Source organism: Thermobia domestica, chromosome 12 (assembly GCF_964235325.1).
Source record: "Thermobia domestica chromosome 12, izTheDome1.hap1.1, whole genome shotgun sequence".
Lineage (NCBI taxonomy): Eukaryota > Metazoa > Arthropoda > Insecta > Zygentoma > Lepismatidae > Thermobia > Thermobia domestica.
The window spans coordinates 123,746,582-123,770,903 of NC_137465.1; the positions used below are offsets into that span (position 1 = coordinate 123,746,582).

At 35.2% G+C, this 24,322-nt stretch overlaps 1 protein-coding gene across 1 annotated transcript in view; it reads left to right on the forward strand.

Moving 5' to 3' along the window:
• The window catches only part of LOC145666617 (uncharacterized), a 68,017-nt gene extending 44,083 nt beyond the window's left edge, over nt 1–23,934 (forward strand). The window contains exon 7 of the mRNA XM_081734055.1: nt 20,017–23,934. Within this exon, the coding sequence (XP_081590181.1) occupies nt 20,017–23,522 (3,506 nt within the window). The 3' untranslated portion in view covers nt 23,523–23,934. The remainder of the gene's footprint in view (nt 1–20,016) is intronic.
• Nucleotides 23,935–24,322: the final 388 nt, after the last annotated feature.

Below are 24,322 nucleotides of genomic sequence, written 5' to 3' on the forward strand. Positions count from 1 at the left end.
TATTGTTACGATTAATATAGATTAAATAAAACTTAAAGCGCTTTCAAATTCATTTTTTTTAAAATTATTTTCCTCATATATCGTTCAAGATACGGCAAAATGATGACAACAATACTTGTTGCAAATATAATGAGCTATCATTTTAAAGAAAGAACGTTAAAATTCAATAAATAGGAGCCGAGATATTGCCAGTTTTATAAATCCTCGGGCGCCATCTTTGATTCGACGCCATCTTGAACAGCTACCGTTCCGAGACGGCTATCATGGTTTCTCGTGGTCCTCAGCCTACTAATACAATTGTAGTTTGAAGGAAATGTGGTACCCCCAAATTATACTAACCTTACCTATACTGGCCCATAGACTAATAATGCCAAAAAAATTACGCACTTTAAGATGCGAAAATATTTAATAGCTTTCCTTGCTTTATAAAATACACTCCTATCGAAAGTGTAAAATAATCAGAATAACAGAGCAATGAATGCATGACAAGTCCGACAATAGTGGCAATTGTAACTAACATCTAACTACCTTGATACACACTTTATTACATGTATACAGATTTGTGACGCCCATTATACAATTCAATTAAACAACTTTTTATCTCTTCGATAAGGAGATGTTTGGTGAGTTCATAATGCAATAAGTTTCGACAGTAGAATAAGAAATATTCGGGGCTCAAACTCGTCTTGAGCGAGATTATATGGAACAAATAACATAATTACACTTGTACAAAACGAATTAGGAACTGAGTGCTTGAATTTATCTTGATGAAATTCTACATATGCCTCTGAGTTCCGAATTAGATTTTCCAGTTATTATGTTTAAAATCCTTTGTAGCTGGTAGAAACCGGATATAACAATAGGGCCTATTGTAATTTTACAGTTATCATTCCGCCTTCAAGAATGATATTCAAGCAAATAAACCGTAGTAGTTTTACCTTGAGGTGTTGCATGAATTTCAGCGAATTACTGCAAGTAAATGAGTGTTTTTTTTCATATACGAAATGTGGTTTTGAAATTCTATAATTTACTTAAAAAGCTCTTGCAAACTCGACACGTATTTCCAAGTTATTGCAAAGAACAATCACGTAGAGTGAAGTGGTAAAATTAAACATTTTCTTCTTAACTAAAATTCCCATGATTTGTCTTTGTTTCTTCTCAAACAAGTGAGAAGTTTTTTCTTCCTAGGAAGAGTTTTTTTTTTAACCTTCGTTACAAACACAATTTTCGATAATAACAGCTTGGTGCCAAAAAGGAACTAGCAAACGGAAAATGCCACTATGGAAGGAATGAAATATAAGTCAAATATGTATATAATTCACAGAGTTGATGATAACTGACCAACACTCGTTGCCATGGTAACGATAGCAACAATACGTTTAAAGGACGCAATATTTAAAGATAGCAAAAATGGAAAGTGACAGGATTGCTGTGCACATAATACTAGTGTTACGTACCCGCCAGGAAGGACGAACGATTTTTTTTTAAATCTTTAAGTGTTAAAAACATTTTAAGATAGTAAATGACTAACAACGATGAAAACCTATAGGCAACTGAATAAAACCTGACCCCGCATACTCGTCTTACACCCGCATACACCCAACCTTTAAATAAATGACTATCAAAGTGGTTTTTAATACGTGTTTTACTACACAAAAGAAAAAATAATAAATTTCCAAATAAAAAAACTGGGTGGGAGCAGCGGGGTCATCTCACTCTCATCGCCGCTCTTCTCGTCTGATCACTCCACTGCAAAGCGATAGAAGATCAAACCTTTCTGGAGCATGAAACTGAAGACAATAATATAAGTCATTTTCCCTTTTCTCCGATCTATGAGCTGTGGATTGGATAGAAAAATCGGTATCCTGTGAGGGGATAACAGATTCACTCTTATTCATTATACTATTTATTAATTTTGTAACTGTAACCGCCAATAAATCAAATTTTGTTCAAATTAAATTAATTTTTCAATAGCCAAAGTTAACAATTAAGTTGTATCTCTAAAAATTGTCTCTTTAGGGAAAAATCCTACCATCTTCTGATATCTGTCTGATATAAATATCCTCCTGACATCTTTCCGATAAGTGTTCTACAATGTTCTGATAACAATCAGGTGGCTGATAAACCCTATCAGCTGGTTGGTACTTTGACAGGAAGTTCAATTGCCTGTTAACAGCTATCAGCTACTTGTTAGTTGTCGTGTAGTGAATCATGGACGAAATCGAAGAATTGTTGATGTTGTCAGAGGACGATGAGGAGATTGTTCAATATATAGCGAGGCCTAGAAGACCAAAAATCATCAGACAACGAATCGATCACTTTGATAAATGTTCTGAAGAAGAGATTTTTTATCGATTTCGATTGACAAAAGACACTTGTCGTCAGCTGCATGAGGAAATTGCTGACAAGATAAGAACTCAAACTGATAGATAAGTTTTAATTCGAATATATGCCAATTTATAACGATAAGTAGTATCCGTTGGCTACAAGTGCCCGCATATAAGCGCCATGTAATTTGTGTAGTTAGGAGATGAAGAAATATATGCTATATAAAAATATAGAGTTTAATTATTGAAATTGAATTATATGTAAAAGCATAGCTAAATTATTAATCTAATTTACATATGTTTAGAGGTGGAATGTCAAGTAAATGAATTAATTAAAAGCTCAGATTGTGTTATCACGTGTAGTATTATAAAATGGAGTGTAATATATAACGAAATTAACGTTATAAATTTTAGTATTGCTTCTTAGGTTGTAAGGACGAACAGCAAATTTCTATGTATATGGTACCAATGCATAGGTAAGTGTAGCCTAAAAAGTGTTTATTACTTAAGTTTGTGTTTGCCTTTACGATAGTGTACCCCTAGATTATAACGTACATAACAAAAAATACCGGTACTCATTTCTGTTTCCCATGTTTTCAATAGGATAATTTAAACAAGCACACTGAAAACGCACTTGACGTTTCAATTGTTTTCAGTATGAGCAACAGAAAACCAACCAATCAAATGGTCCGTTAGAACCTTGCTTCGGGTTAACTATCTGACAGAGTATATATCAGGCACAGTCCATTGTAGAACGAACCACGGGTTAAAGTAACTGACAACTTCCTGACATCTAATTCTGACTGATAGTAATCAGAAAGAATATCAGGATATTGTAGGACTGGCCCTTTAAAGAATCAAAATCAATAATTTAAAAGAATGAAACACTAAAATACCATATACATAATAATAGCATACTCAGCAATGAGCCATTATTTCCACCACTCCAAATTTTGTATCGCAGACAGACATTAACACGAACGCTAGAAAGAGCTCATGTTTAAGAGCCTGCCTTACTAAAAATTTACAAAAAATTACCATTTGTCTTTTGCTTGCTTATTCATAAGTGAGAGATAATAAAATGCAACTTACCACAATCATAGATAATGTTATTCTTCAACAGAAAATATGGCTCTGAAGAATTTTCAGTGCTGCCATCCATAGAAATTACAGTGTTGCCAGAATAACAATTCCCCTAAAATCTAACTTAAAACAGTGACTGGAGGAAAGAATTCAAATCCATTTGATTACATATCGTGTTGTTTTGGTTTACTGGGAACTACTTTTTAAATAACTTTATTATTTAATTTTAATAACTGTATGTTAAAACTATTTTGTTTATTACAAACTAAATACAGCTCTTATTTAAAAAGTAATTCACAGCAAACGAAAACAACATTATACATAATCACATGCATTGGAGTTCGTTCCCCTAGTTGCAGCCTTAACTTAGATTTTAGGAGAACTGCAATTCTGACAACATTGCAATTTCTATGGATGGCAACATCGAAAATTCTTCAGGTTCATATTTTCTATTGTAGAATAACATTATCTACAATTGTGGTAAGTTGCATTTTATTATCTCCTTTCACTTATGAATAAATAGGCAAAAGAAAATGGGAAATTTTGTATTATTTTTAGTAAGGCAGGCTCTTAATTTGCTCCTTTTTAAAAAATACGCATTCATCTCAGTACGCGAAAAGAGATAAAGAGAAGCATTAAAGGTTGACCATCCCTGTTTTAGGCTATCGTAGTGTGATGATTGTCTTTAAAAGAAAAATAAATCTTATGTATGAACTAACTCTTGCAAATATCAAACAATGTTTACATTTTATAAATGGCTGTATGGCTGGCTAGATATTATCTTTAATTTTGTTACACCGTATTTCTTTGAGTTCAGTATATATTACACTGGTATTTACTTACAATAGAAATAATGAAGGAAATATAACGTTCTCAAATAAGCAGGAAGTTTCATTTAACATATATGTTTCTATAACTTAATATTACTTCTGTGGAAATCCAAATCCATTCTTTTCCTTTGGCGATCAGGTCCATTACTTCGATTGGATTGTTTTTTCACAGCGGTAGTAATATTGTTGTGTCTTTAAATATACTAGTTGAAACGCATAAGTCTTTGTCTCTCTGTACACTAAAAGTTAACATTATGAAACCTTTTTAATTAAAAACTGTAATTCTTTACTTGATTTAATAATAAACAGCAAACACGTTCATGTTCAGTATCATCTCGTCCATTTTCAAACAATTAATATGAAATAGTACACATTGGTCTATTTGGGACGGCTATTTTAAATCATTCTATCTTCAGAGATATAAAAAAGAATAAAAGTAAACAATTATCACATTGAATTTTTATTATGTTGTAATACATAAGAATTACTTATTTTACAAATTAGACGGAAATGAAGCATATAAACCTCATCCGTCCTCTTTGTTCAGATGTTGTGTGTAAAAAGTACACCTATTATCGTCGGAAAATTCAGTTGTGTGTTCATAGTGCCACGCCGTATCTGAAGGGTTAAGTTCCAATTAAATCGTCACGTTATATTCCCTTAAAAATACACAAATATTACAGGTCACAGTTTACGGTCCTGGTCCTATATAGAAAACGGAAACTCAACTAAAACAACGCAGTTTTTAAGTTGCAATTAAATTGTCACAATAACTTTAAATGTTCAAACTACCTGTATGCTAGTGTGGCATCTATTGGCCTCAATCCAGCTGGTAGCGGCACCTATTAGCTCGGCTGTGCACTATTAGGAATTAGTATTACTCACAAATTGACATTTTTAATATTAAAAAAGAATACATAACACCACATAATTCCGCATATAAGATCTACATAATAAGTTATCCTATACGTATTTGTTAAGTATAGACGCACTTGAAGTCAACTCTTTATTGTTCGTTAGAAAACAATGTACTTAAAATGTAAATTAATAATAATAAAAAGAACCATGTCAAAACATCTTGAATGATTTTTAGACTTCCAAACCATGCTACGCATAAGATTTGGTAAATTTCATGAGACAAGTATGACAAGTTTTTGTCTCAATCGGATATAAGAGAAAACATGGTGCAAAATATGTTTCTGATACAGATACAGCGTCAAAATAATAGTTTCCATATAAGCAGTATTTTTTCAGAAACAATGTTCCTGGGGGGATACACTTAGTATTCCGGGGGGCACTACTGATACTATACTATTTATTATTATATTATACTTATTATTTCGGAGGGCACTCGTAGAGCTCTGGGGGGCAGTGTCCCCCAAAAAACAGGTCTGGAAGAAACACTGCATATAAGCCCTTAAACAACTACTAAAGACTAGACGTGGTATGTATAGAGATTTGTGTCAATACTTTGTCTCTAACGTTTGAAAGCCTGTCTAGTTTCACAATCAAATGAAACTCGCTGCTATGAAATTCTTAGTTTCTTCCTTATTGTATGTACACCTTGTCTCAAAAAGGTTGAGCGCATTCTTTATTGGTGTTTTGAGGCAAAAATTTTCAAAGTCCAACTTCGGGTATCTTCGGGAAATAGTAAACCAGGTTCGAACCTCCAAGCCAGCCTTTGCAATCGGGAAAAAGTTTGCAGATGTGTTTTTCTTCTTTTAAATATAATAAGACTTGTTACCAAGTGTACAAAAAAAGCAACATTGATTGAAATACTAAATGACACAATATTTCGAAACTTTGTATTAATGTCAGCTCATGTTTGTTTGTCATTTAGCTGTCCATACGTAATGGAACATTTAGATATGTAAACGAATCTTTCCATATGTAAAAGAATGCTCAAAGTTAAGACATAAAACATAATTATCGCCTGAGTACTAAAATAATAGTCAGAGTAGAACAAAAACAGCGTTTCTAGTGGGTATGAATGTCATAATTTTCTTGAGAACCGTTATACATCGCTAAAAGTACCTTAGCAAAAGTCCTTGTGTTAGCTCACTGGTAAGCTGTCGGGTTTCAAATCATAAGGTTGTGAGTTCGAATTCCATCTGGGTCAATGCTCTTTTAAAAATTATATTTTCCGCAATGCATGAAAAATTATATAAAATAATGACATTAAATACATCAGTTGTATATATATATAACATAATTATATATAACATAATCATTGCAGAATGTAGTAATTATTATGTTTAAAATATAACATCTGAAATAGGTAGGTGTTCACAGTAGGTCTGTATTATATATATGAGAATGTTAAATACAAGTTAAGAAACTCGTTCACTAGCAATAAATAAATCATGTAGTGTATTTATTTGCAGCTATTTGTCATATAGAGGGTAATTCTCGTCATTCATAATACAGCATGTCATTTATGTTCTTGAAAACTTATTCGATGCATAAACAGAAGGTATAAACAGAGAATCCGAAGTCGCAACGCTCGCAAGAAATTCATGAACCCCAAAGGTCACGTGAGCAGACTGGAATTGTCCTTATGAAGCACGCCACAGCAGAAAGTCTTTACATAGATTTTCAATTCAATTCCTGATATATGCTTTTGCAATGTGGAAGTGGTGATGCCTTTAGTCGCTCTCTCTCGCTCGGTCGCTCACTCTCTATTTATACAGAATATAAAAGTGGATGTATGTGTGTGTTTCAACATAATTCTGATATATCTAGTGCAATTATAACTATATTTCTTACAGTCTGGAAAAGAGTACTGTCGGGATACATATCAAAAATGCTAGAAACGGGTCGATATTAGTATCGAATCCATAGCTTCGTGGTCGCTTAGGTGAATAGTTATACTTTCAATTCAAGTCCAATTAAGCTCCCATTAGCACCCAGGGTGGTTACGTAGCGACATAAAAATATCGAAATCAACCGATATTAGAATCGAATCGTAAGTTTTCAGCGCCGCAATTCACATTAGTCCACATTTCACATTAGTCCCACTGCCTAGAGGGCAATATATTTGCAGAGTGCAAAATTTAAAACTTGAATAATATTTTAATTTTTTCCGTATGAAAATGTTAAAAATCAAGAGCAAATATACTATTTCATGAACAATCCTCTTTTACTGTTCTAATATGTATAATAATAGCGTAAGAAATCTAAAAATAATTCAGAACACGTTTCACATTTGTTATTTTTTGTTACGTAGTTCTAGCTGTAGCATGTAGTGAGTGGTATTTAAATGTAATAAATTCACTAACTAAGCATATTTGAATTAAGTTTTATTTTTAAGTTAGGGATGAAGGGGCGGAGAAATATGTAGTTATTGGGGGCGCCGAGAGCAAAAGTGCGTAGGGGCGCCGAGCTTTTAAATGCAACACTGGTCGCTAAATTAATTGGTAGAAATTTTAATGTCATTTAAGACCAAATTTAGTCCTAACGGTGGCAGTATCCGTTTGCTCTCCTAGGAGAAATGAAAGGGACTGACATCAAAATTATATATATATATATATATATATATATATATATATATATATATATATATATATATATATATATATATATAAAGACCGACATTAGTGTCGAATCCATAATTTTCGAGGTGGATTAGATAAAGAGTGGCACTCCAGGTGCTTAATGATATAGAAAATTAGTTTTTCTTTCTTTTTTTACGTTGGTCTACTTTTCCTTGATTTGAGACTTTCAAATTTCATCCTATTTTCTACTGAAATGTGTCTGTAAGGCAACAAAGAAATAATTATATATGATAAATTTAAATTCATTTTAATTCGGAAGTTGAGAAACACTTTGCCATTATATATCGTAAAGGTCAGATCCACAAGTATTGTAACAGAGAGGTGCTTGAGCCATTGACGGTAGAAATTCAAACTCCGATAAGTGATAATTTCACAGTCTTGTTTTATTACAAGTGTAGCCTTTTTAGTCAACGGAGAAGAGGACGTGGATCATGGGTCAGAGTTGATGTCGATGGGTGTTGGTGGGTCGGAGTTGGTCGCAATGGTTCAGAGTGGTTCATAGTTGGCGGTGGGTCAGAGTGGATCACGATGGATGATGGGTCAGAGTGGGCCAATGGGTCATTTGGGTGGTGGGTGATACTGGATCATGGTGGTTCGTGGATCAAATTTTCATTGACCCACACCATCTCTGGTTAAAATTGTACTAAAGATAAGAGGCACCGAAGATGCATGTCGGCTATTATACTCAAATTTTGCACATAGATAGTACCCCACCAGAAAGCAATAAATCTGAAACGGTTCACAGTATCACCTCCTAGAACTCGAGATGTAGGGGCTTGTCTGATTGGCTAAATTAAGACGTCAATGATTTATCCATCAACAAGCAAGCTTTTTATGATCGTTTTCGTGGGGAAATCAGAAGAACACGTGCCTAGTAATCGTAATATTGATAGTTCGCGTCCACCCCGGGGTATTTGTTTTGTTTTTTTGACTCACCTAAATATAAACAAATCACACATATAGGCATTTTAACATATTTTGGGAGAGTAATTTTGTGGTTCGTTGTCGTTTCATCGCGTCTCTGCCGCTGGTAGTAAAGTTTTCAAAATGGAACTGGGGCCACCGCGGATTGTCGCTGCGGGGCCACCAATTTTTGGCGAGAGGTCAATAGTTGACCATCTGTAGTCCACCGACGCTTACAGCTTAGGGTAATGAACGATGTCTTTGCTTTGTAGACGTCATGACTACCGACGTCGGCAGTCAACTAGCTTTTAGTATTCCTTTACTAACCATCTATCGTTCATGTTTATACACGGTGTTGTAATAATAATAATAATAATAATAATAATAATAATAATAATAATAATAATAATAATAATAATAATAATAATAATAATAATAATAATAATTATTATTATTATTATTATTATTATTATTATTATTATTATTTGTAGTAATAGTAGTATAATTGATAATAGAATAATTATATTGTCTATGTATTGTCTCGGTAGGACTACACACAGGATTTGGCTCGTTTTAGTTTGACTCGACTCTAATCCGAGTCGAGTTGGAGGATATTTTTCGCGCCGAGTCCTAGAGTAGACCTCAAAGATGTCTGTTTCGAGTCGAGTCGAGTTTCAAAGAAAAATCGCTCGTGCCCATCCCTACTAATGAGAGCTTAATCGGAGTTAAGCGAAATCGAAAGTCACACTATTTATCTAAGCGACCCCGAAAACTATGAATTCGACACTAATACCGATCATTTTCTAGCAATCTTTTATATGTATCCCCCTCCCATTCACCATAGGTAACCCGACAGCATTCTTTTTCAAACTATAAGAAATTTGGTTAAAATTACTCTAGGCCAGTGGTTCTCAATCTAATTCCTATCACGATCCCCTTTTATCACATCCTCTTGCCAGCGACCCTTTTATAATTTGTGTTTTATAATAAGCTTGTGTGGGATTTTTAACATACCTATTTCTATAATAGTAGAATCCATTTCTTGTTTATAGTGAACAGTGCCGTGGCATTGAAAATCAGCGCTCGGGGCGAGACTATACGACGATGTCTCCGTACATATGAGTGAGGTCGACAGACTAGCTGCGAAGCGCCACCATGGTTGGCACGAAGCTCAATAAAATTTTCAAAAGTAAACCCTGCCTTTCCTTGATTTTCAGCACATTTTATTACGTTTTTCCTTCTATTTTATACATGTGCACATGCACTTTCCTATAGGGATGCACGTGAGACGTCTCGTCTCGTCTCGCGTCTCGTCTCGCATTTGCGTGAGTGAGAGACGAGAGTGAAAATTTTATGCGAGACGCGAGACGAGACTAAACCATGCGAGACGAGACTCAGTTAAGTCTCGCACCAGAAGTCTCGCGAGACTTCTCGCAGTCTCGCAACATTTATGAATTACATTTAATTGTATATTTAGTAATTTTACATTTATTGAGTTTTCTAAGTTGAGCGTTAATGCCTCCAGGAACAAAAAAAGTGATTGGGGCAATAGACATTTTATGAGATTTATTATTAATCAAGGTTAATTTTCAGAATTAAAGCCTTCTTTAGTTTCTAAAAAAGAAAAGCTTTGTAAATTGGATATTTATTACAGCATAGATTTAGGACTTTTTTTTTTTTGCGACACAAACACATACACGCGGGCGCGCACGAATACATGAACTTCTATTTTTGGTCTGAAAAGCGAATAAGACTCCCTATTGCTGCGAAATATGTTATTTCTGTTGTTTCTGTCTTTTTCACATTACTACTAGCGATTAATGTTGGGGGATGGCGGGGAAATCCTCTCTCTCAAAGTTTATCCCCGGCCCGGCTCGCAGAAATAACATGATATTTTTACATGGAATAAGTATTTTCTTTCTATATATTTATCAAAAACATCCCCCTCTAGCTCGGAAGTTTAATTCAAATACTGGTTTGGCAGGATGTCCCTATAGGTTTCGTGGGAGATGGTAGGAATGGCCCTATATCTGTCAGAAATTTTATTTTCTAGATCTGGCAGTATAAGTTGAAAGCGAAAGTTGATAAAATGCGATAATCCAACATTGCTACAAGCACGAACGAACCAAAAGAATTGGGTCGTATTGTGTTGTGAGGAGTTCTTTTGTTGTGTACAAGCGCTTTTGGTGGTATAAAAACATCTTTATACTGGAAAAATCACCCTTCAAGGAAACGACCAAAACGTGTAAATGTTGATAGTGGCGACGATATTTTAGAAGAGCCAAATATTGCTGGACACCTCTAAGCTGGAAAACAATGTTGGATCCAGCAACAATTTATGCTGGTTTTGCTGTAAATTATGCTATTAATTTGACGAAAATTAATGGTCCAGCGATCAAATTCCAGCACAACTTTTCTTTTAATTTGTAGCGGAGGGGACACAAGTTCGAATACCATATTGAACTCTAGGTTCCGTCTCCTTAGGATGTTATGAACATTCATCCCATGGAAAGCAATGGCAAACCACCATTCACCTTGCCAAGGGACTTTAGCTCAAATACCTGCCTTCGGACAGAATATCACATCATCATTCAACAGCCATAGAATAACACATTGCAAAATTTTGACCTAGAATATATGTGAGACTGCGAGACCATGCGAGAAAGTCTCGCGCGAGACGCGAGATGAGACTCAAAATTTTATGCGAGACGCGAGACGAGACCTTACGCGAGACGAGACCAACGTTTGAGGTTGCGAGACGAGACGAAATTTTCCATTTCTCGTCTCGTCTTGTCTCGCGTGCATCCCTACTTTCCTAACATGAGTAACACACTTCCTCCGAAATTTGTGCCTCTTTTTTCGGCGCCCGGCATTGACAGTGGATACAGTAACTGTACTATCTATATTCCCAACGACGAAGGTGCTGGTTCAAGATGGATGTTAAACTCCTTCATTGAAGAGGCCATTAACGTATCTGATCTAAGCCCACAACTTCTTGACCAAATAATAGAATGATCATGCTACAAGTCTTTGCAACTGGTTTTCTGTAACGAAGACTTGGGCAAGTTCTGCCTGATGAGAAGAGAAGAATATCCTGGTCTGGTATCTGCTGCTTTAAAAGTGATAATTCCATTTGCTACATCGTACTTGTGCGAAATTTTTTTTTTCATGGTAAACATTAAAACAAAAACAAGAAATCGCTTATCAGTTGAAAATGGCTTCATAATGTTCGTCACGAAGATTGAACCGGGCATTGCTGCACTAGTGAAATTACACCATGCTTAGGTATCTCATTAGGTTTCAATTTTAATTGTATTTCAATGTGCAGGTTTTGTTCCATGTGTATTTTTCTAGTATTTCTATATACAGTTCTCATTAGTATCATATCATACGTCTTTCATTTAAATTCATTTTTAAACAACTCTGCACCCTTTGAAAATGTTCAGTAGACTTATTTTTTATTGTTCTTTACAGTATGTATAAAAAATAAAAGTATGCCTATCAGAACAAAATTCAAAATAATTTCCGGTATTAGATTCTAACTATATTTATCTCTTCCGCTTATCTTCGCGACCCCCTAGGGGCCACGACTCCCAGGTTGAGAAACCCTGCTCTAGGCATACATGAGTTATGTTGGAACATAAATGCAGATAAGAGAGTTGAGAGAGAGCGATTAAGATATTACCGCTCTCAATCTCTTCACTTTACTTTTGCGATTGGTGAATTTCTTACGTGACAGTTTGGGGCTAGCTAGTTTTTTGTCTTGAACCACGATCCGATTTTCGATATTCTCTACCTAAATGCTGTAATGCGAATATTGAGAAGTTACCTGCGTATGAAAATAGCTGCAAATAAATACATTACATAACTTATTTATTGCTATTACACGATTTTCTTAATTTATATTTAATATTCACATATAACATACCGACGTTCTGTCAATACCTCAAATGTTATATTTTAAAGATAAGAATTGCTTATGTCGTGAAATGATATGAATATATATATTCAACTGATATATACAGCTGATGAATTGTAATGTAACTATTTTACATAATTTTCATGCATTGAGGAAAGTAGAATATCATAAAAGAATCTCACCTGAACGGGTATCGAACTCACGATTTAAACGCTCGGGGGTGTACCACTGAGCTAACATGACCGCTTTTCGGAAGCTGCTTCTGAAATATAACTGAGCTCATATGTAAATTATTTTTTTCGTATGGAAATCACAATGACGAAACGAAAGTGTGAATATATAGTTTCGAAATATTGTATCATTAAGTATTTCAATCAACTTTACTTTTTTCTACACTTAATACCATTTCAACATGTCTTATTATATTTAACAGAAGGAAAAACATACCTGTACATTTTTCCCGATTGCTAAGGTTGGCTTGGAGGTTCGAACCAGCAGCTTTAGTTTACTGTTTTCAGAAGATACCCGAAGTTGGACTTCGAAAGTGTTCGTCTCAATACAGCTATCATCATATCGCTCAATCTGTTTGGTATATGGTATATGCTTTTATACGTGTAAAGTCAGTATAAAAATTCATTCTTTAAACAGCTTTTCGTATGTATTAATATTCCTTTATAAAAACTGTTTTTAATATTATTATTACGGCGCACCATTTTCAGATTTCTTTCGCGAGTCGTTGACCAAGTCGTTCCCCACAATAGGCGTGTCGTGCAATCAACCAACCTCACGTCAGGTACTAGCTTTTACCTATTGCTTCCTGCTCACAGCTCAGAACATTGGTAACTATGGATAGACGTACAGCAGTAATTACTTTATGGGAGTTGGAAGGCTATTCTGCAACTGCAGCTAGCAGGCGAGTAGGTGTCCCGGCCTCTAAGGAAGGCGATGGATTCGGAAATATGGTCCTACACGTCAAACTGGTAATTTACGATCTTCTGGTTGTCCGCATGTGTCAACCGAAGCAGAAGATGCGAGATTAGTAAACGAAGCCCGGTTAGACCCACTACGGACGTCTAGACAGCTAAGGGAAGCTTCTCTCTTTCCTGGTAGTAAGCATACAGCTCTGCGAAGGCTTCGTCATGCTGGGTTACGTGGCTGTGTTGCTGCCGTGAAGGAAAAACTCTCAGACGACCACAAAATTTGCCGTCTCGCGTTTGCACAGGCGAATGTGGGTCGCAATTGGGAAAACGTAGTTTTCTCAGATGAATCCATATTCACAACATCAAATGAGGGACGCCGTTTTGTGTATCGCCCGAGAGGCACCCGATATGACCCTGGATGTGTTGCTGCTTGAAATCGCAGTGGCCATGTATCTATTTCATGTTGGGGTTGGATTTTCAGGCGCGGAGCAGAACAGCTTCACAGAATTGAAGGACACCTGGACAGTGCTCAGTACTTAGATATTATGAGTAATATCATGGTGCCATCTGTACGAGTATTTCCGCCTGATGATGTAATTCAGTTCCAGCAAGACCAGTCACCAATACATACTTCCCGTGTGGTTCAGGAATGGTTCGCAGGGCAGCCTGAGATTGATTTAATTGACTGGCTGCCTCGTGGAGCAGACCTCAATCTCACGGAAAATATGTGGGCAGAAGTGAAGCGTACTCTAAGGGATAGTTGGCCTGAGGCAGATCCACCAAGAACCCAGGATGACCTGTGGCATCTTGTTTCCGAAGCATAGCTGGAGGTAGGAGAAGGAGATAAATTTGTCGCCCATTTAATAGATTCCATGCCCAGAAGAATGGGGCGTGTAATAAATTCAGAACGGTATTGGACACAATATTAATGTCCCCGCCTTAACTCCCGAAAACAGTCATTTTCAGGGCTACCTAAACGCTTCTGAAAATATTTCTAGAAGTAAACCACTCCTTGAATCCGATTTCTGTGCAATTCTACTAACAAAAAAAAATTCTGCAGGCTTTGAGCTCAAGACGACCTTATTAACAAGCCCGTACTCTACCAGTGAGCTAACATGAACACGCAAATCCAACCTGAAGAAACAGGACTTTCAATTTCCGGTATTCCATGACACTGATGGTCATATACTTTGCAAATGTTGTATTCAACTTGGGATATTCCGCAACACATAAACAAAGCGAAAGAGAGAGAGAGAGAGAAATGAATATACAAAAGCATATTCAACGTATTCGAATGAGACTCTAAGTAACGATATTCCGTTCTAAAGAGAATTTATGTTTCTTCCCGTGACGTTAAGGGGATCGGGAAAAGTTGTGTGTCTTGAAGCAGGATCCGACTTTGGATACTCTGTTTACACACTTTCTATATCCGTAGGAATATACTGTATTTCACGAATGTAAATGACATGCTGTATTGAGAATATTGAGAAGTTACATCTGTATGACAAATAGCTGCAAATAAATACACTACATGATTTATTTATTGCTAGTGAACAAGTTTCTTAACTTGTATTTAACATTCTCATATATATAATACAGACCTACTGTGAACACCTACCTATTTCAGATGTTATATTTTAAACATAATAATTACTACATTCTGCAATGATTATGTTATATATAATTATGTTATATATATATACAACTGATGTATTTAATGTCATTATTTTATATAATTTTTCATGCATTGCGGAAAATATAATTTTTAAAAGAGCATTGACCCAGATGGGATTCGAACTCACAACCTTATGATTTGAAACCCGACAGCTTACCAGTGAGATAACACAAGGACTTCTGCTAAGGTACTTTTAGCGATGTATAACGGTTCTCAAGAAAATTATGACATTCATACCCACTAGAAACGCTGTTTTTGTTCTACTTTGACTTTTATTTTAGTATTCAGATGATAATTATATTCTATGTCTTAACTTTGAGCATTCTTTTACATATGGAAAGATTCGTTTACGTATCTAAATGTCCCATCACGTATGGAGAGCTAAATGACAAACAAACATGAGCTGACATTAATACAAAGTTTCGAAATATTGTATCATTAAATATTTCAATCAATGTTGCTTTTTTTGTACACTTGGTAACAAGTCTTATTATATTTAAAAGAAGAAAAACACATCTGCAAACTTTTTCCCGATTGCAAAGGCTGGCTTGGAGGTTCGAACCTGGTTTACTATTTCCCGAAGATACCCGAAGTTGGACTTTGAAAATTTTTGCCTCAAAACACCAATAAAGAATGCGCTCAACCTTTTTGAGACAAGGTGTACATGGTTATCAAGACAACGGAAAAGTCTGGGTAAATATAACTTATTTGATCAATACCATACGTGATTATTTTAAAGAACAGCTCTGATACGTGGCGGAATGGAAACATATATATAAGTGTAAGTAATGTATCCTGTAACCTTTAAGAGCTCTAAATTTTTCAATGCACTCACAGTATACAATATGAGGCAAATGTATCTTGTAAGTTTGCGAAGACAATTGTCCGTAAATTAATTAACAGAGATTATGAAATTAATAAATATTAAATGATTGAAGATTAGTTGGAAATAAGATAATACGTGGTAAGGTCGGCCGAATAGGGTCAAATTTGCATTTGACGCTGTGAAATGTGGAACAGAAATTGGCGAACCTGTGCTACTGTCTGGTGACATTCTTTAGACATGGCTAGTCTTAGAAAACAAAGAAAAGAAGTAGCTTGGAGGTACATTCAGGAAGAAAAGTGAGCGCAAATTACTCTCTAAAAGGTAAGTGCATGGAAAATTTACTTAATTTAAATTTCGAAGGTAACTGTTTTATGTCGTTTCTCTCATGTACTATATCGTATCAGTAAGAAATTTTGTATATAGTTACTTCATAGTGTGTGTGACCTGAGGTAGTGGAGTCATGCGATGCAGGTGCATGACAGTGTTGCCAATACTCATAAAACAATTTGTTACGGATATGGGTGATTAGGGTCAGTAAAATGTGGGCGAAAGGGGTCACACATGTTCGATAACAAAATATATTACAAGAGGCATTTAGAATATCATTCTTAATTTCATGTAATTTTTTTCGCCAGTTCGAGTATATCTGCTTACTAAAGTTGCCGTAGTTACTAAATGTACTTAAGTGTACTCTAGCTTACCGTATATACTAACTTGCTAAAGTTGCTTACTAACTTAACCGTAAGAAAATTAATATTACTGATTAATTTTATTTTATATTTTTTCTTTTCAGATGGGGAGATATCGGCGAAAAATGCAACAACAATGGACAGAAGAACAGACGCAGCTGGCAATAAAGACATATAAAAACGAAGGAGCCAAATACATGCGGTAGATTTGTTTAATGTGCCACACTCTTGCCTCCAGACAAGACTACAACAACATGTAGGTGATCCATTGAAAAGTACAAAAACGTTGAGGGCAGACAGTGTTTTCAAAAGAACACGAGAAGGAACTAGAATCCAGAATTCTGAAGCTGTCTGAGTGTGGTTTGGGTTAGATCGTAATGACGTACGACGTACTGCGTACGTACTCGCAGAAAGTAACGGGTTGAAGCACAACTTTTCACGTGTAGCTATATCGACTGGCTGGTATTGAATGGTAACAACTATTTTGAAAGCACAATCCTCAGATATTCTTGCGCAAACCAGAAGAATGATCCATGGTGGTTTGAGCAAAGAAGCCGCCGCAAAGAACAAAAAAAAATCATAACCGCCTGGGAAATATGCAATCGATAGAACATTTTCATCATCTGATGATGAAGATCTTTTAGAAAATTTTGAAACAAAAGTTCTAAGCAATCTGAGGAAAATACAGTGTGCAAATTTTGCTTTGTGTCATACAAGGATCCTCATTCACAAGACTTGGGTTCTTGGATCACATGTCAAGGTAAAGATACAGAATGGTATCATGAAGTTTGCGTCGGAGTTGAAGGTAAAAAGTGTTTTATTTGTGGCAAGTGTAGGCACACCTAAACTTGAAATTTCCATGTGACGAAAGTGTACTCACGTAAAATCTACCAGAGACTTATTAGATTCTTCAACATTCGTAGTGAAATAACTGTGTCAGGCTTTATCAATACATTACTTTTATTTTTTACAACAATATATAGTTATCGCCTTCTATCTTGTGTGTCAGTATAAAACTAATGTTTATCTTAAACAACTAATACAATGCACAATTTGTATCAGCTACTTTTTTTAAAAAAAATTTCGTATTTATGCGCCTCTTAGACTTCTATCCGAGTTTATAAAAATGTAATGCAATTTTCTTAAAAATGAATAGTTCCAGGCTCCTATATCGGGTTGTCAGTCTGTCAGTGTGCAATGTAGTAATGTTATTGTGTGTATCTTGAGTGAATATGCTAATATTTGTATGTATTTGAACAGATTTTTAATGACCCCTTTCACCCTACTCGTTGACCCTTTTCACCCAACAGAGATTGGTTGAGTAGGGTCATGCTCAGCTTTTATAATTTTAAAAATAACATTTTAAGAATTACGAATAAGAAGACCAAACGAATTGAGAAATGTGAAGGAAGGATGTGTGTATATAAAACAAGAAAAAGCAAGAAATTAATGTATCGTAATTCTGAGTAATTCTTCTTTTTCTTTTTCCTGACCCTATTCGGCCGACCTTACCATATATCTGTTTGTGGTGAAAAGCTATTCTGAAACAATACGTCATATGATCCCCTCTTATTAAAATGTCTTGAACCTGAATCTAAGATGGCAGATTTCAACGTGTCCGCCATGATAGTACAATATAGTAATAGATGTTTTTCATTATTACCATCCAATATTTAATGTCACTCCCTTTAGCTTATTCTAAACATAAAAGAGCGTACGCGCATATATATTCCGTCCGACAATTGCGTAATGAGGTTGATTTTATTGTGATCAAACAAAGATAATGTAATAATACCTGTATTTCACGTCATGCTGCTTTGCGTGCTACAATGGGATGTTGCCAGATTGTAGAGGACGGATTACTCTTTCGAACGCATATATTGGTTTACAGATTGCAGTTCATTCTTTCGTCCAGAGATGGTGTGGTCAATGAAAAGGTGACCCACGATCCATTGACCCACCATCCGCCTTTACCCACTCTTACCCAAGATCCACCATGACACACCACAGACCGCGACCCACTATGACTCACTCTAACTCCCCACTCAACACGACTCACTCTGACCCACCAAAATCCATCGTCATCAACACTGAATCATGATCCACGCCCTCCTCTCCACTGACTAAAGGGTTTACACTAATAAAGCAAGGCTGTAACATTATCACCAATTGGAGTTTAAATTTCTACGGTCAACCGCTCAAGCATTGCTCTGTTAGAATAGTGGTGGATCTAACCGTTACGATATAAAATGGTAAAATTTTTATCATGGACAATATTACGGTGAATTTCAATTCACTTGTTATTATAATTATTTTCTTGTTAAATTAGAAATGTAAATAGGAACAAATGAAAAAGAAAGAAAAAATGCAGTCATTGAACGTAAAACGTAGTCAATTTCACCAGTGTTCAAAACACGCTGTCTACAATTCACTGAGCAGAATGGGTCGATGGGTCAGAGTGGGTCACGGTAGGTAGTGGATCACAGCGGTCACGCCCTGTTGATCCACAACTCCTGATTCACTCACAAATCTTAACCCACTGACCACTTCATATTACAACGATAAATCAGGACACTGGTTCTTTATTACTGAGCCACATTAAATCATACGCACACTTCGTTTCTATTTGATTCCATTTTATTATATATTATTTATTTATTATTTATCTGGTTGCCTGCCAACCAGATATTGACAAACTCATTATTTTATGACATCTGAATATCTTTCTGTATATTTGACAATTATATATTTGTAACTAACTTCTTCTTCGAAATAACCTGGGTTAGTACATATAAAGAAATACTCATTGCCCCCCAAAAATATAAGTATATACAACGTATCGTTGTAATATCTGGTTTTGTCACTAAATCAGTCTTATTACATAATTGGCGGATGGTGTATATATTCTTGGTTTATTTTAACTACGTAATATTTATAATATTTACATGATCTATCATTTTCCTATTTCTATGAATTTACATGATTCAAATCCCACGTTAAACTGTGAAACTGTCTCACTTTGCATAATGCAGAAAAAAATATCACACATTCAAACCAGGCCCAAATCAAAATTCCTACTTATCTAATAGACACACATTAAAGTAAGTTCTAGGTATTTTTATGCAGTTATTCATAATCGAATCTAAAGATGATGAAGCATGGTTGAAGTATTTCCCTCTTTTATAAATCAATATCATTTGGGGTAAATGTAGTTGTTATTCAAAAATTACATCCAATCGATAGTATACTATCTTAGAGTTCCTTTTTTGATCTGGGTGTTTTTTTTTCAGGTGACGCAATTCCGATATCCAATCCAGGTTCAGCTGGAGCATATGGATTCAATATGGATCAACTAGACCTAAGAGATATAGCCGCGCCTTCTCAAATCACAAGCGCCATAGAAGATGAAGTAAACACAATGGGTATCACAGGCCCTTACAGAAGTCCCTCGATCAACATTAAGCTTAGGAATATTGAATCGCCTAGTAGCTCCACCCCCAGAGAAGTGGGAAGAATTCAGCGTCCACAAATTAAATTTAAGATAGGTGGCCCCAGGCAGACCAAAATGGATACTGGTGCAACAGCGAGGAAAGAGACAGAACAACGTAATGTATTTCATGATGTACCAGTATCAGACGAAAAGAAAACAGCTAAACCATCTAATCAGATAGGCCAAAGGTTTTTAGATTTAACAGATGCAGCTGTACATGCCATTAGCTCCGCTAACGAAAATGAATATTTATTACCAAAACTTAAAGCTCCTGATATTGGACAGTCAAAAATTGTTGATCTTAACCGAGAAAATGAAAGAGGGAACAACAAACCTTTAAATCCAACACGAGACATCGGTTACGTTTCTCAACCTCAAATCAAATTCGGAATTACAAATATCAGAAATACTGGAGTAAAGCTTATTACATTAAATGATGCACAAGCTATTGAGAAATCTTCAGGTTCACTGCAAAATCCTCAATATGGACTACGGACGATGAATTCACAGAAAACATCTAGCTATGATGAAGGAAACGTAGCTAATAGCAATAAACCTGGTATTAGAAGTATGGAAACAAGCATATCGCCTGTAGATGGCCCAAAAAACTCAAGACTTCCCAAAGTTTCTTTCAGAATGGGTCCTTCAAGTAAGACATCTAATGAACAATCACCTAGAGAAGAAACACAAACCGAACTACGAAATATGGGAAAATCTAAGAAAAATCAAAATGGAGGAGTACGAAACACGCCAACTGCGTACGGTGCTTCAATAAGTGGTTTAAGAACAATTATACGAGACAAACCTTCCCAGTACAACACAACATATCCGGAGCACATTTTTGCTGACCCACTTCCACAGTCTTCTGTGTCAAATACGAGTACGTCACAAAGCGGGTTGATAAACGAACAGAGTTATAACCAGTCTTCTCAGATAATAAGTACTGAAACATTACCATCGATGCTTCACAATATTAGCAGTAATATGTTTTTGCAGTTGCAGAGACCCAGCATCGGTGTCAGTGCTTACAATATCCCGAATGCTATGGACAATGTTTTTATCAATAGTCCCGATTTGAAACAAATCAATGCAGCAGTTAATCAGCCCGAAGTAGGAAGTACGGTAACAAATCGACCTAAAGTAAGCACTAATTTTAATTCTAAAGTACTTTCTATTTACAATTTAATAAATGCCACTACAGCTTTGCCAAATATAATGAGATCTATGGGTAGTAAAATATCTTCCGTTAATGGAACGAACTTAGCGGATTCAACTCAAAACTCAATAGTACAGAATGTAACTGCTCCAAACGGTCTTAATTTTCAGTTTTTTAGTCCTTTGCGATTAGGAGTTCTTTTATCTCCTAACTCGACCCTGTTTGGAACGGGCACCGTTATGAGCTTAAATAATAATATGCAGAAATCTTTAAATGGGGAAATTTTGAAGGGTACTAGCAAAGTAGAGGATTTAACTTCAAACAAGTCGACTGTATATGGTCAACAACCTATGGTTCAAAATGACTTTTTGCAGAATACAATGAACGTATCTAATATATCCAGTAACACTGAAAGTACAACGAAGGGTCCCAATTATAGAACATCACTTATGAATTCCCGTAGTAATGGTTCTGCCCAATATAGATCATTTAATACAGACAACCAATCAAGTAGTATAATTGATTCTGAACCTAAAAATATTCCCCTTCCTGTGGCATCTTCATCACAGTCGAAGAATTTGAATACGACTAACAATCAGGCATCTATGTTGAATAATGAAAATAAAAAAAAATTATCTCCCCAACCGGGAATAGTAAACAATGTACCTGTTGTAGCAAAAAATCAGAATACTGTGAAGGTCAATGTTCCAGGACTAGGCACTGTGGGTTATGTGGAAGTTCCCAACTTTGGGATTTCAGAAGTTCCTAGTGTACTTCTTCCATCAGGAGGATTAGGTTTGAGATCTGCAAATGCTGATAAAAATAACATAAGCAGTAATATAGGAAGCGGTATACAGAATTTTCCTATTAATCTCGAGAGTGCTGGTTCCACTGGACTATTAAATTTTGCAATTCGTGAAATGCCTATGGAACAAAACAATAATCTTGGAATATCTTCAAGGATTGAACTTTCTGAAAATGTGCCTGTAAAAGAAAGCGAAACTCCTAAAACTAGAAATTTAACAGGAAATGCAAATTTTATGGACCAACGCATGGAATCTGCAGTTTATAACAAAAGTAGTCCCGGAAAACAAGATTCCGAATCTGTAAGGTTGTTTAAACCTATACAACTGATCTCTCAATTACCCAGTACACCTGTACTGAACCAGATAAATATGGTGAATGTTCCTGGATATGTTCAAAATTCAGAAAGTGGAAATACACTTAAATCATCAGAAAATATTAACTCTTCAATTACTCCAAACAGTTTAAATGGAAGTTCATATGACCAGCAAGAAACTATTCCGAGTATATTAAACAATTTAGCAACAAACAAATCTTCTATAATATATGATACACCAGCTAGAATTACAAACATTTCAAACGCACTAGACGTTATAACAAATTTGCTAAACACTACAAACAGTTTACTGCAAAGTAATGTATCTACAGCATCAATAAATTCACAAAGCTTGCAACAAAATTTTGGTATCACTAGTAATGGGGAACGTGTAAAGGTTCCAGAGCGCAAACGAAGACCACCGCCAGAGAATTATATGTCAAGGAATGATAATATATTTTATGATTATGATGACGATGATTCTGATTATGGTCTACAAGAAGATGCTTTACCACTTACTTCTGACAAACCATCGATACCTGAACATGATATCCTCAACACTGATATTAGTACAAAACAGAAGAAAAGAAGAAAAAACAAACCTTTACATCCATTGATAGATAATGACTATGAGAGTGGATCGGACTTTGGTGCAGACAAATGGAAGGAAGGGGACTACTACGAGACAGATGAAGAATATATGGAGAACGTAGGACCACCTGTCAACAAATTTTCATTTCAATCCCATTATACTGGCCAATTTGGAACTCCTAAAAAACGCGGCACTTACGTAACATTTAAATGTTTAATAAATGGAGTTAGTGACAAATATTGTTTGATATGGTCGTGGCCATACCGCACTCTGTACACACCAGATGGATTTGCTTACTTGACATTTGGGAAAGGTAAACTAAGATATGTTGGTCCGGAAGAAATACAAAAAAACAATAGAGGTATTTACAGCTTAATCCGACAAATATATGCTAATGACTTTAGTGCTGGGCCAGGTTCATCTATAGTAATACGATAAAATATGTTTCTAATTCTAACATCAAAAATGATTCTAGTAGTGCATTGCTATATGTCTGTGTTAGATATAAGATTAATTTTATGTAAAAACATTGAATTTATGTATTATGGAACCAAATGGCAAATTGTTGCCTCAAAAGGAAACCGAATCCATGGTAGTGAATCTCTAAATAGTGAATCATCTAATCAAATTTCAAGCAAAGCAACACAGCATATATTATATGTAATACTGATCTCTGATACTATATCTGATCTTCTATGCCAATACAAAAATGTTTTGAGGAATCAATGGGCATCTTGGTTATTAACATAATATATGTTTAAATAATGATGGCTACAGTTCAGTATCATGTTATGGTAAATCAAGTAATGTCCTTATTGTTTTTATAAGGCACTAAAGTTGCATTTTAATAAAAGATATATAAGTAAATATAACATAAACGAATGTTATTTCATAACTTTCCAGGAAGACTGTTAATACTTATACATTGTGAGGAGTAAGTGGAATTCTAAATTTATCAAAAATATTCTGTGTATTAGTAAACATGTACATTTATATTAGATTTATCAAACTGTTATGATTTTATGATTCTAAAAGTGAAACAATTATGTAAAGAAACAAAAGCCTATTTAGCATTTCTCTCGAAATTTTATTCATCAAAATTACTCCATGCATGGACAATAAACAAGTCTTCCGCTAGTGCTTGAGAGAGACGTGTTTCACGAATACCTTTATATTGTTTAGTTAATGCAGGTGTAGATTAACTTTATACATGCACGAAAATGTTAAAAGTAAAAAAT